We start from the raw sequence: 14,824 nt of genomic DNA, 5'->3' as shown, positions 1-14,824 counted from the left end.
GAGTTGGGTTTTTGGCTTCGTTAGGAAATCTTCCAGGAAAACCCAATTCCCTGGTAAAGAAAAGACAAAATATCTTTCCACACTCTGCCGCAGAGAGACCGAGGCTCCCGCTGGCGACGTGAGTGTGTTTGGGGAAGCGGAGTGCCGACGAGGGATGGCGTCCGTCTAGCTGCATGGCTCTGAGCTGAGAGTCTGGGGATGTCTGCAATGGAGAGGGAAGGGCAGCTGACCTCGTACATCTCCTAGGGAAGGGACTGCTGCAGATTTCCCATTCTGATCCTGTCGGGGGTATCTGCATCAGGGGCTTTACGATCTGATCCTGGAAGCGGTCATGCACAGGAGCAGGGTCTTGGTTTGGTTCCATCTCTGAGCTCCAGCTGGGATCATGATGGGCCGAACCCAAAATGTCCTTCCTTTACTGAGTCCTTGTGAAAGCAAAGCCCTTCCTGCAGTCAGGGGGAGCAGTGAGCACTCAGGATACCCCAGGATTTGGCCCCTGGGCAGCAATGGGAATTGTGTCTGAAGACGTGTGGAGTCCAAACTGAGCAAGGACCTCTGGGGTGGGCCGTATAACGTAGATCTTTTGATCTAAACGTTGTCAGTAACTGAAGGTTGTGCCCTCGGGAACTGACCTTCACTGCGCTTCAGCTCTGCAACCCTAGTGACGGGGGAACCCCTGAAGGGTCAGTTTGGGTTCCAGGCTGAACCTCTCTTGCTAGTAACTCAAGCTGAAACTCCTAGCTCACCTCATGTCCCGTCTCGAGATACAAGCGTTGGTCAAACTTTCGAGAACTCTGAACAAGGGTTCGCTTGGGGTTGGTGGGCTGGGTGAACATTCTGGATGGTTCTTATTGCCTCAGAACCAGCCTTCCCCTCGCTTTGATTAATACAGGGCCCAGGAGAGGCCAGTGCTAATGCTCAGCGGATGTTCTGAGGCTGCCCATCCAGCCTAAAGTCAGTGCAGAGGCATGTGGAATAGAACTGAATTTGGCCTGACGTCTTGCTGTCCTGGATTTTTGGGTTGTATTTTCCCACTCAGCTTGTCTGTTCTTACCTGAGTTATTTACTGAATAATTCATTCGCCTTTCTGGGTCCTGAAATGTTTCAGCTCCATGTGATACTCATGGAACATTACTCTAGTTAACGTCTAATTACACATTACATCAAAGCTACTGTGGAACCGCATGGAGTGGCTGCAGAACAATGATGTGTCTCCAGCAAACCACATTGTGCCTGGCACGTTTGAGGGACTCCAGACAGCTGGATTACTCAGGACCAGCAGGAAGGGAGAGCCTCACTCATCGTTACCCATCCACTTCCAGACCCCAGCCGTCCCCCGGCTTTTAACTCTCTCATGGTTTCTGCACACCCCTACATGCTCCCCATACTGAACGCTGCACATGCTCCTGCTCCCATTGGCACATCCTCCGTTCCCTCCTTCCCAGAGCCAGCTCCTCCACCTGGGACTCCTTCCCCTCCGGGCCTAGGCCTGCAGCCCTTGCTTGGGCAAAAATTCCCATTGATACTCAAGTCAAGAGGCCAAATGCTGCTGCTGTTGGAATCAGCAGGAAGCTGGACTCTCATTCCTTCCTTCTCCATGCAACTGACCATGAAACCTCCCCCACCTCTACTGGCTGACTGGCAGGGCATTTCCCACTCTCCCATTTGCAGGGCTCTTTCTGGGCTGGTCCCACAAGCAGCTCACTAGCAGAGCCGGCCAAGCCCACTAGCTCGCTTTCAGCCCCCCCCCCGCACGCACAGGCCTGTCACGTGGCGTTGCTGTTGAAAGTGAACAGCATGTCTTCCCATGTCATCTGGCATTAGTGTGAGTGACACAGCACCGCTCCCTGTGCGAATCGGGTCAGGTGAGGTGAACGGAACCCCTCCGAGACCCTGGACGTGGCCCTGCTGAGTGCACAGCCCCACGCTGGGGGAGAGGGGAGGGTTAGTTACTTTCCTGAGCCCTTTGGGAAAGTGGCAGTATCCTCCCAGGGGGAAATGCTCCTCCTAGTGTCCAGCCCCAGTCACTCAGTGGCCACGTGGCGAGGGAAGGAATTTCTCTGGCTCACAAGGTCACCGTAAAGTGATAGCAGCTGCTACTCCTGCCTTGGGGGCTGCGTAGTACCCGCCCGCCCCCATGTCCAGGCAGGAGCAGGGGCTGAGCCCGCTTCAGATTCAGGGGTGTGGGAGCCTCCAGACACCTGTATCAGAGGAGTAGCCGTGTTAGTCTGGATCTGTAAAAAGCAACAGAGAGTCCTGTGGCACCTTATAGACTAACAGACGTATTGGAGCATGAGCTTTCGTGGGTGAATACCCACTTTGCATGCGTCTGACTAAGTGGGTATTCACCCACAAAAGCTTATGCTCCAATACATCTGTTAGTCTATAAGGTGCCACAGGACTCTCTGTTGCTTTTTCCAAACACCTGGTACTGCCTGGGGGCATTGTGCAGGAGCCAATGGCTGGTGGGGCCACCCGGAGCAGGGGTGGTGGATCTGCCACTATCCTGCACATGCCCCCAGGCAGCCCCTGCAGAGCTAGAAGGTACCTCCCCGTGCACAGCGAAGCCTCTCTGGACAAGAGGAAGGGGCTGGATTTGGGACTAAGATCTGAGCCGCACTAAGGCTGACCCAGTTACAGCGCTCAGGGGTGTGAAAAATTCACAACTCAAGTGCCGTAGTCCCGCTGACCAAAGAATTCTTCCATCAGCCTTGCTCCCATTGTTGGGGAGGTGGATACCTACAGCAACGAAAAAAGCCCTTCCATCGCTGTAGGTTGCGTCTACGCTCGGGGATTACAGCGGAGAAGCTACAGCTAGAGTTAGCTAGACAGACAGAGGATATAGCTTCAGGCCTTGTTAGAGTGACCAGACAGCAAGTGTGAAAAATCGGGATGAGGGTGGGGGGTAATAGGAGCCTATATAAGACAAAGCCCTGGATATCAGGACTGCCCCTATAAAATCGGGACATCTAGTCATCCTAGGCCTTGTCTACACCAGGGATTTGCTCCAATTTCAGCCATCAGCGTAGACAGGCACAGCTGCTGTTTGCACCGACAAAGTATGCCCCTGCTGGACATTGGCATCAGCTTGGTCAGTGCAAACAGTGGCCGTTCCTGTCTACACCATGGGCCGCACCAGTGCAGCTACACCACTGGCTGAAATGGAGGCAAATCCTCAATGGAGACAACCCGCCCTGTTCCCTCTGCATCTCCCTCTTCTTCAGCCCATGTGCTCACCTGCTTCTTCCCAGTCGCTCCGCTAACAAGCCCCTTCCCTCCACCCGGGTCTGCGTCTCCTGAGTTTGCCCAACGCGAGACAGAAATCAGCTGCCTCTGCTACACAAGTCAAAGGAGGCTTAAATCAAATCTCCCTCGGCAACAATGACATTAATTATGCTTTTAACACATTTTACTGCTTCCCCCCCCTCACTTCACGCCACATCTGTGTGAACAATATTGAAAAGATTTACGATCTTCTTTCGTAATTGCAGCCACACAGCCCCGCTCACTTCTCAAAATACTCGCTGAGCAATCAGCCTCCACCGGGGAGCCGTGTTGACAGCAGCCATTCAAAACAAAAACGTTGAATCAGGACTTGTGTGTCACTTCGAAAGTAGTCTACAAAGAATCTGCCTGTCAAGGAAAGCACGAAATGGCTAAAATTACAGGAGTGAGCGCCCGCGCTGAGGTGGGGTCTGCGCGGGGAGGACGAACGAATAGATCCGGGCTCTGACATTTGGTTCTCGTGTCGCAGGATAAAATTTAATGAGGACAGGAATGTGTCTCTCGAATTCCCCAAAGAAATCATTAACGCATTTTGTTATTCCTAAATGTCTGCCCGATGAGTTAGTGCCCCTGCCGGAGCCCTCCTGCACCTCACGACTCTTCATCTTCCGACTGGTTCTTCGCTACCAGGAGACGTCGTCCTGCCAGGTGCTGCACGGGCGAGGTTAGCGCAAAGCAAGAGCCCCTGGTATGACACGTGGGGCTCTGTTAGCAGTTACTGCTCAATCCCTCTATGCAGGGCCAGGCACCAAATCCATCGCTGGGGAGTCTGAGCCTGGCGAAGGTGTGGAAAGGCCTCACTCCGCAGGGCTTCTAGTCCTTCCCTGAGGGAGCTCCGAGAGCAGCAGCATGGGTCCACTACCGGGGAAGATGCTTACCCATGCCAAGGACTAGAGGTGGGAGCTGGTTTTGGCCTCAGGGTCCTGGGCAGGAGCCAGCACCGTTTCTAGAGACACAGAGACTTGACAAGCTCACGCAGCCAACGAGGCAGAAGCAGGGTTAGAACTCAGAAACCCTGAATGCTAGTCCAGCACCCAAACCACTGCACCACACTACTTTGCTTCACACACAAATCTGACAGGAGGCAGAGTTGACTGCTGGTTGGCCAAGAACCAGGGTGCCAGGCCCAGCTCTGCTGCTGGACATCACCAAGTCGCTTAACTTTTCCATGCCTCAGTTTCCCCATCTATGAGATGGAGACAACACAGTCTTGCTAAACCACTTGTGAACATTTACCAGCTCAGGCAGCAAATCTGCTCACCCGCCCTTACCATTGTGATGAGAATAAAAAAACCAACATTATTTTACTTGCCCATCAAAACCTCACTAGTTATCCAAGGTGAGCCAACAAGCAGGATTTTGCAAGGCTGCAGGAAGAGCATTTGCACAGGGCTGTGAGACCCTGTGCTAGAAAGCATTATTATTACTGGGTACGGAGGGGCTGACAGTTCATTCTAGGCTCAGGATGTCTAGTTACTGTACGTGGGGGTCATCCTTGACTGGCTCTCCTTTCAAAAGGGCTCAGACAAACACACGGCTGGGCCTGAACAGCGCTAGGTGTAGGGTTCTGTGGATGTCCCTGTGCGTGTTTAAACCCCCTACATGTCCCTGTCGGGAGCTGGGCTGTAAAAGGAGCTCAGTCATTGTACTTAACTTACTGTCGAAAACACAGCTGGGGATAGGAGCAGTGTTATTACAAGGCTTGAGCAAACGTATTCCTTTGCTAACGTCAAGATGCATTTGGCTCACACGCCGAAATACAAGGATGGCAAAAGATGTTTCCATTTGTCTGTTCCGCTCGCTCGGATCTCAGAAATAACACGGAAAAATTAGTGGCCACCATCCCGGCTGCGACGCAGGGAGAGCAACACTGAGGATGCAGTGCTGCGCCCCGAAGGACACTGGAACGAGACCCGATTCTGGGCAACTGGAGGGATGGATAATGGGAGAGATGGAGCTGCAGAAAGCCTCGGGCACCAAGACAGGGCATGCAGCGTACATAGCAATCCTGGCTTGTAATGGCCACTTGGCGGTCTGTTCTCAACATTAATTATTCAGCTAAGTAGCCAAAGCATTCCTTACCTGGTGCTCCAATTAATTGCTTGTAAACACTGAGGAAAGCCGTCTCAGCCTCCTTGCTTCTTTTACTAAGCGCAATCACCTGAGGGAAAATAAAAGTACGAGGTGAGGAAATGCGAAACCAGGACTTCAAAGAAGAGAAGAAACCCGTGAAGGCCAGGCTCTGGGCTTAGCTAGGCCGGCATGAATCTGGAGTCACTCCTATCTAAGCCACAGGCAGATCTCCCTGCCACATGCCTGGATTGCAGCAGGGATGCTCCAGATTGGCACGAGCGTAACCGAGATCAGAATCCATGCCCCACTACAAAGAATTAATAATTACCACCTACATTCGCCTCACCCCGCGGGGGCTGTGCAACTTCATTCACTGCAAAGTTGCTGGGTCTGTTCTCAAACCAGTAAACAAAACCATAACACTTAACTGCCTTTGACCCTTTGTTTTATTGCTTGGTGCCGCTTCTGATCATAAGTTATGATTGCTGGGGTTTCTCTGCCTCACGCTAGGAATTATTTTTAGCAGAGGTCACCGCTGACTTTAAGATCATAACAGAGCAACGCAGAGTCGGAGTGCCTCTAGGGCACGCTGCAGGACCCTCTTTGATCAAGTTGTTTCCACCATAACTACGGGGATCTAACAGGAAACTGGGGTGGGGGAAGGAACGGAACTCCAAACCGAGGTCCTTATGACAGAGAAGTGCCAAGAGAAAAAGATTCCACGAAGCTTACAACAGCTCTTGCGTTGCTGACCTGTGCAGTGTTTAGATTCCACAGAGACAGGGAGAACCTGGTATGTATTTCCCCGGTCCTGTAGGTCAATTTACAGGACACAAACCTGTTCCACCAGCTTGTTTGCTTTTCACCTTTATACGTTTGGCCAACTCCCACAATCTTCTAACTTTCTTATCTAATGGAAACCCTGAAGATGCAGCCATGTCCACACGAGCTGCCCCTCTGCTGAGCGTTTCACAAGGTCTAGTTCTACTACGTGGTTTGTCCAGTTGACCAGAGTTGGAAATGGGACTGGCATATTCATACAGGAACACTGGAAGTGATATTTCCAGGGACGGACCTTATGGGCACTTTATAAAAAGCCTGGGGATACGGGCTCATCAGAATGAGTAATAATGCTACTTGATGTGCGTCTAGCCCCTTTCATTAAATGTGGGAGAACATTTAACTGAACTGTTATTGTCCCTGTAGGACAGACAGGGAAGTGGGGAACAGGATCTGCCACAGACTTCCCCTGAGACCACAAGCAAGTCACTTAGCCTCTCTGGCCCAGATCCTGGGAGGAATTAAGGCTCCATTGAAATCAAAGGAAGTCAGGAGCCTAACTACCTCTGAATATCTGTGCCTTGGCTCCTCAACTGCATAATGGGGAGAACAGCCCTGTCTGGCCCCCTGGGGTGCTGTGAGGTTAAAGGCATTGATATTTGGGAGGTGTTGGAGCTGTCTAGGTAGATACACAGAGAGGGCACACACTTTGCATGAGGTCACACTGGGAGCTGGCACATTTGGGAACAGACCCAATGTCTCCCCTGCTTTCAGATCCCTCTTCCATCCATCAGAGCAACTGCCTGCCTCGGAAGATGGCCTCGCCATGTGTCAGTGCACTGCACATCCCTCCAATTGGAGTTGGTCTTTGCTCTCTGATAGCTGGAGGTAACGGGACTTTCAAGTAATCAGAGGCTAGGGACACTCAAAGCACAGGATTGCATCCCTGACCATCTTGGCTAATAGCCACTGATGTACCTATCCTCCATGAACTTATCTCATTCTTTTGAAAACCAAATTATAGTTTTGGTCTTCACAACATCCCTTGGCAAGGAGTTCCACAGGTTAACAGGGCGCTGTGTGATGAAGTACTTCCTTTTGTTTGTTTTATACCTGCTGCCTATTCATTTCATTGGCTGACCCCGGGTTCTTGTGTTATGAAAGACGCAGACTCTCGCTGGTACCTACCAGGCTCCCCACGCAGGCACCCTCACTGCAGAGGTAACGGCACAAAGAATCCCACTTAGAAGAACCTAGTGGGACATCAGCACCAGGCACCTCCAAGCAAACCAGCCTGTCATTTCTCCCTGTAATGCCTCATCCTAGGGAAAGCTGTCAGTGAAATTTCACTGGGGACAGGTAGCACATTTCAGCTCACCTTCCCAGCTGCCTCTCTGGTAGGAATCACAGCAGTGATCTGGTGCGAGCAACCCTAAGCGCTGTGTTTATGCGCCATGTCAGCCGTAACACTAAGCACTGTGTCAGTGAAGACCATTCCAGCCCTAGGAGAAAGGCAGACTCATAGTCAGCTGCTATACAGCACTGTTCAGCTGCAAGTCTCACAGTGCTCGACAAGAGAAGATCAGTAGCATTACTCCCTTCTTACAGATAGGGGAATCTGAGGCAGAGAGCGCTCAGGAGAGTTGCCCAAGGACACACAATGAGTCAGTGGCAGAACCAAGAAGAGAAGCCAGGTTTCCTGACTCCTGGTCCAGTGCCGTATCCACTGGACCAGCAAATTATGCAGCTCAGCTGGTTTTATTTGCTTCTACCTGAAGGTGGCTTAGTGCTAACCCTGACTTTGGAGCATATTCCTTACCCCCACAACGTTAGACACGTGGGGCCCCCATAGCATGGTCTACAGAAACGACTCCACCAGCCCCCAGGCTAGCCAACCCTGCCGACGTGGGCTGGCAGAGAGGCCAGCCAGCGCGCTCACCTCGCTTCACTACATGCTTTGCAGTCAGCGTTAAGAAGCAGCACACTGCCTGTGTGCATGAATCCGTCCCTCTCCTTCGGGAGGAGAAACACCCGGCTGTTAAGGAAGAGAAAGATACGGCTGGCCAGTCACAAGGTGTTTACCTCACCCTTCTCCGTGGCCCTGAAATCCTGCTAGATGCAAGCAGCTGTGCTTCCATTCCCAAGAGTTGTCTGTTACGTTATGTCCCATCGTGAGACCTGGACTTTCCACGCACTGGGCAGTTATTTTAATTTGGAACCCAGGAACCCAAGAGACGGCTCAGGGGGAGCCCCACAGAGAGCAGACATGAGCAAGACAGGAAACGCAGCTTTGCAGTTAAGGCATAACACCGCACAGGGATTCGAGAGACCTCGAGTCAACTCATGGCTCTGCTACAGACTCAGTGCGTGACCTTGGTCAAGTCACTTCTTCTTTCTGTGCCTGTTTACCCAACTGCAAGACAGGAACGATGACAATACAGCCATTGCTTGTCCATCTATTTAGACTGTAGACAGGGGCAGGACCATCTGACTATTAGTCTGTCCAGTGCCAAGGGCAATAAAGCCTCATCACAGATGGCGACTGAGCGCTACTGTAATATAAATATAACAACGACCACAACAGCGTTAGCAGGCAGAGAAATGTCAGGAGATCAGAACAAGTTTATCTGGCTGTGGTTCTGTAGCCTCTGTCCCATTGACTCCCCACACATGTCTGCTGCTCCTGGAGGGCAGGAGTTCCCAGGTGCCCACATGGCAGTGAGGAGGGAGGAGGTTGTCAAAAGGATCCATGGAATTAAACAAAGTAACTAGTTTACGCTGGGTGCAGGATCCACACCCCGCGTCCTTTGCCTTTGGCTAAATTCCTAACACTACAGTAATGTCACGCCAAGATAAATCATTGATGCGCTTTGAGTAAATGAAAATTATAATTTAATGCTGGAGCTTAAATAAGAAATAAGAATTTCACCTTTTATTTTAATGGCAGGCTGCTGAGCTGGGTCCAACAACACACACCCCGAAAAGCCTCGGCCACACTGACATCGTCAGGTCAGGGTGGGACGGCTGAGACCCCTCCCCCTTTTCTTTTTGTCCTCGCAAACCCGGGGGCCTTCCCATCAGGGTGTGCAACCTCCCAGAGGGGCTGCAGCCAGACTACCACTGCGCAATTCAGAAGTAACTAAGCTCCACTGCGTTGCATGGCTAATACCAGACCAATACATTATTCCTGCCACAATATCCCCATTCAACATTGATGAGCATGAATCTTTTACTCCAGTTAATTTTTCAGCATTTGCCTACACAATCCTGGGGTTTTTTCCCACCCGCTCCCACCTGACTGCAGAGCTCTTTGTTCACTAAGATCCTGACTGTCTAAAGGTTTTTAGGTGCCCAACTTTCATCAACATCAGTGGGAGTTATGTGCCTAAATAACCTGGAGAATCTGGATCAAAGTGACTTTGTTTAGAACTTTCACGTTTATCCTCGATGGATTTGCTGATGCCGGAGAGCATGATCCGTCGCCTTCCAGCGCTTGGATAGACGGGGGAAAAAAAAAGAGGTTAAAATTAGGGAACCCGGGACCCACAAATATCCCCTTCCAAAGAGCATCTCTGTGCTACAGCATGGATTTCGCTCCAAGCACGAGATTGAATTGAGGAGTCTCAGCACAGAGTCTAAAGACTGAGCCGGTCTCTGAAGGCTGTGGGGAGGAAGTTTGCATCAGCCCTGCTTGGAATTGGATAATCAACAATCACCTGACACTTTCACTAGCGCTAAGTCTCTGCTCCTGCCAGGAGCAGCATCCAGCTGAGCCTCCAGGCAAACCCCCCCACCCTCCCCGACCTCGCTGGGGCACTGAGTAGCCATGGCAATCAGCCTACGTGCTGTCACTTGTGGGAGCAGGCCCTGAATTCGTAACAAAAGTTAGAGGAAAAGGCTGAAACCACTGCGGCGAGTGAGACCAGGATGGCATTTGTCTAGCCACATACTCCAGCGGAGGGTGTTGAAGTGCCAAGTCATTGCAGGCTGCGTGGTGTAGCTAGCTGAGAAACAGGCTGGGAGCCTGGAATCACAGGGTTCTAATTCTTTTTCCTCCACTGACTGGCTGGCAAGGTCCGGGGCCAGTTTCTGGGCCGCGAATGTTAGATTTAAGAGGCAAGTAGGCAAGTAAAAGGAAGTGGCCCAGGGTACTTAGCCCTTCTGATAACACCAGAAAGCATGGATTGAGCTATAGCATACAGGGCTTTCTCGGGTGCTCACTGCAGGATACCCGAGAGCCTCACTGACATTAAAGCATTTATCTTCGAGTAGGAAAGTATTATTACTCCTGTTTCACTTACGGGGAAGGCACAGAGAGGTTAGACGCTTAGGGCCAGATTCACGACGGGATTTACAATCCTAGCTTCCTGGAAGATAGGAGCCTAGACTCCTTTCTGGGGTCTGGGCCTTAAGCCCATTCTGAAGGGCTTTGCTGAACTGAGGCCGTGGTGATTTGCCAAGGCCCCCAGGAAGTCTGCGCCAAAGCTTGGAACAGGCTCATGATCTCCCATTTCCCAGCTCAGCACCTAACCGTGGATTTCGTTGTCTGACTTTAGACATCCACATTCAAAAACTTCGGCTTCGACCTCCTAGTGCCTCCTTTTCCCCATCCTCATGGGGGCACTGGGCAGATTCACTATTGGATGTTCATTCCGTGCTCTGAAAGTGCAGAGCACTGATTGCGTAAGTGCTCAGGGTTGTGACAAAGCCCCTGGAGCAACCGCACTATTGTAACGGAATTCGGTTTATTCCAGAAAAGGTCAAGGATCAAAAAACATTGCTCTGTGTTAATTTATCCTCGGAAAGAGGTACCCTGAAATGTCACCAGGAAGCCAGGCTGATCTCAGGGTAAAACCCATCAGATACATTGGACTCTAACATTTGCAATAACTTCAGAGCTAATAATAAGGCAATGAGCAGCTTGTCTGTATTAATAATCACTTTCCACTCAAGGAAGAGCAGGGGTCTTGTGCGCCTCTAGAAAGAGAACCAGGTCCTGTTTGAAACTACAACTGAACTGGTCCCAACTGGCAGAAGTGGTATGAGCAATGGCGTAATCATTAGTTACACTGATTACGGATTTGATAATTATCGAACGAAGTCCTAACTTCCAGCCACAGCACAGTGACAGCTCCGCAATCTCACCAATCTAACAGGGTGAGAGGTTTTTTGTTTGTTTTTTGTTTTGTTTTTTTGGGGGGGAGGGGGGAAGTCTTCCCATTGCTAGAAAAGCTTCCAAGCCCCACACAAGAGTGATTTTAAATTGCTTGTCATTCAAAACAAAAGCAAACCACTCATTTGTAATTCATCAGCCACGCTCACAGTCACTAGAGCACAAAGATCATTTTTCTATGTTAAAATTGCATAAGCCATGGCTTTTTTTAGCATCTAATACACAGACTCACTTTCTCATTCTAGTGCTTCCAGCATCTTCGAAATTTGGGGGCTTTCTTTAGCATTCCACAAACAAATTCCGCTTCAGGGGGTTTGAAAGAACACCACAAACACAGCGGCAATAGGCCAGTAACGCAAGCGGAAAACTATCTGAGCTCTGTGTGCATTTTAACTGGACAAAGTTCCGTTCTCTGCATTACCCAACTGCACATCATCTCTAGGTGGTTTTAGAAGCCGATTTAAGGCTCCTCCTTTTTACAGCAGGAGAGGCTACTGCAATGCTTCTGCACTGGAATACAATATCCCTACGGAGCCCTATTCCATCTCTAGCCTGTACGTTACAATGAACGCAGACTTTGCCTTCACAGAGGCTCACCATTCTAGTGCAGTTGTTTTATCAGCCAAGAACCAGAGAACTAGGTTACTAATATTCATTAGCAATCGCTAGCACAACAAAAGGGCACGATGGCTCAAGGTCAATTTTCAAACTTGGATGCATACAATTAGCCACCTAAATATACACTAAGGGCCTGAAGGCATCTACTGAAGTCAGTGGAAAGATTCCATTAATTTCAGTGGGCACAGGTTGGGTCCCAGCCACTCACTAGAAGTGGCCTGCTTAGCAAAGGGGCTGAGCACATGCAGCTGAAGTGGAAAACTGGCCACTTATCCTGATGCCTCAATGAACATAGGTGCCTAAGCTTGGAGCACCCACATTTCAACCTTATGACCCATGTCAGTGACACGTAACTTTCCATTTCAAATAGGTAGAGGGATCTCACTGGAGAGGAAACAATCATCAGCGTTGACTTTTATTGGAAGCGTTATAGCAGCCCAATTTTTACTGTATAAAAGCATCATAAACTCATCCCATATAGCAATGAATTAGGAAAGAGCAGATATTGTACAGAATCCTGTATTCTCCTTGGGTTTTAGGTTTGCCAAGCGGGCCCAGTGTGGCTGGACTGGGATTCAGGAGATCTGTGTTCTGGTCCCAGCTCTACCATTGACTCACTGAGCAAATCATTTCATTCCTCTGTGCCTTAGTTTCTCCCTCTGCAACGTGTGGCTAACACTGCCTTCGTGCTTATGAAAATCACTTTGAGATCTATATCCGTCAAGAGCTCAAGGGGCTTTAACTTTTTTTTCCATTTTTAAATGGTTTGGGGGTTTCGTAAAATCTGTAATATTCAAATGGAAAAGAGACAAATGTTCATTCTAGTCACAACCCAAAAGTATGTAATTCTGTGTAAAAGACATGTTAAAATTCACATACAATAGAGGGTCATACATCCAGTACAGAACTTTTCTTTTTTCTATGAAAGAACAAAATCATTAAGTACATACACGTGCACCTCTGCGTGCACACAGACAAACACATCCAGTTAAAGAGTAAAAGGGTAATAGAAGTTTTGGGGGGTTTTTAAGAGGAACTTTATATAGCCCTCTTCACTATGATATTTGAGCAACCTCAGAGTCACTAGGGGATTTTATCCCCACAGCCTCCCTGTGAAGGAGGGCAGAATCCCTCCCCATTACAGAAACTGGAACCAAGGCCCAGAGTAGATTATACAGCCTGGCAAAGGTCACACAGGAAGTTGGTAGCTCAGCTAAGTATTAAAGCCACAGATCCCGAGTCCCAGGTCAAGCCTTATGCACTACACAATCTGCCTGCCTGGGACAGGAAGGTAAAAGCAAGGGGTAGGGTGACAAGCAGAATTAAGAGAGTAAATGGACATGCTCAGGCAAAGATCTCAAATGCTAAATATTACCACAGCGGGCGTTCTGAAGCACTGTACTGCCTTTCTTAAAACACAGTAATAAATAATATTAACATTAGTGTTTCTACAACGCTTTTCATCTTCAAAGCACTTTAAACTTTCAGATCAATTTATCAATGTATTATCTGAGATTAATCACCTTAGAAATATACAAAAGACTTAAACCTTAACCCTTATGAAAAAGGCCAACAGTAAGAAAGGAGAGCCTTTCTATAGGGCTAGAAAGCTTCCCACCGAAATTAACCGAGAATTCTTTCCTTGTTACAGAATTCCACACGGCTGGTTCCAACCATCCACAGAAAGGACATCATTGGCTTAAATTTGATGGGTGAAATGCTGCATGGGAGTTTTGCTGTTGACTTCAGTGGGTCGGGATTTCATCTCATAGGCTTAGCGATCGTTTCTATGGAAGCTTGTTACATTTTATAGAACCCTCTTGATTCCAACCCTATTGCAATCTTTTCCTGGAGAGCACTGGGAGGTCAAGTTTGCCACAAAGCAACGGAAACCCAAGAGTAACTCTTTTCAAAGGTGAACAGTTTAATCAGCAGCAGGATGATCATCACACCAGTTTGACTTTTATGCCTGAGCCTCTCCCCACCACTGAAGCAGGGTTGTGGCCAGCCAAGCCCAGCTCCCACCACAGGGAAGCCCCGAGCTGAACGGGACTCACAAGACACAGCCCGCTGTGGAGATAATGTGATCAGTGAGGTGCCCATTCCACCGATGTTAATGAAGCTGCTGAGGGACAGCAGTCTGCATATAGCTCCTTTGCAGTCCTCAGACTAAAACATGGGATACAGGAAATAATGCATCACAGCAGACATCACATGCATGGCTAAAGAGCCATGTGGAGAAGACACCAATTCAGTCCCATTTTACAAGAAAGGTGCTTTTATAGAGGATTAAAGCAGGAGCTGAGAGCGCCGTGGTGAAAGACACCGGAATGATGCGACAGGTGTGCTCAGACACACTACTCCCATTTTAGTATTTTCAGCCAGTAGTTGGCTCTGCTCTTTCAGGAAATGTCAGCTAAAAAAAATTTAAATGACCTTTTCCGGATAGAGATAATCCACCTAAATATCAGCCAATCGCTTGAGTTTTTAGGGAGAGAATAAAATCATTCTGGGGACACTCCAAGTGTATTTTTCCCTCCTGCAGATGGGCCACCTTAAACTACTCTAGAAAATACATTGCTAGGAACTGTTAGTTTTGAGGATCAGCAAATGAAATACACTGAAAAAGCCTTCAACGAAAGGTGCTGAGTTTTTTGGCCTAGTGCTTTTTTTGGTTTTGATTTTTTTTTTAACAAAACCGCTTTTACAAACCCAGAACTGAATTGTTTTTATGATTGAAAAAAAATTCTCAGTGAAAAAGTTTTAGAGTTGAATATTTCCCTGTGGTACCATAAACCCCAGCAGAAGATGACATGGCTTATACATCACAACCAGAAAGCGAAACCTACCTCCACAGCACCCATCAAACTTCACTGCACATTGGATCAGGCCCAT

The 14,824-nt window shown here is 49.0% G+C and overlaps 1 protein-coding gene across 5 annotated transcripts in view; it reads right to left on the bottom strand.

The window, feature by feature from the left end:
* Positions 1–14,824, bottom strand: part of CUX2 (cut like homeobox 2) — a 219,978-nt gene that overhangs the window by 56,756 nt on the left and 148,398 nt on the right. For all 5 annotated transcript variants that reach the window (XR_007769554.1, XM_050924577.1, XM_050924578.1 and 2 more), the window contains one exon: positions 5,368–5,446. Coding sequence is in view for 4 of the 5 variants with exons in the window: in XM_050924577.1 (XP_050780534.1) it covers positions 5,368–5,446 (79 nt within the window). In the remaining variant the exon portion in view is untranslated. The remainder of the gene's footprint in view (positions 1–5,367; positions 5,447–14,824) is intronic.

The sequence above is a fragment of the Gopherus flavomarginatus genome, chromosome 15 (assembly GCF_025201925.1).
Source record: "Gopherus flavomarginatus isolate rGopFla2 chromosome 15, rGopFla2.mat.asm, whole genome shotgun sequence".
NCBI lineage: Eukaryota > Metazoa > Chordata > Testudines > Testudinidae > Gopherus > Gopherus flavomarginatus.
Note: the sequence above shows the minus strand (reverse complement) of the source record. Positions and strands in the feature narration are given on the sequence as shown.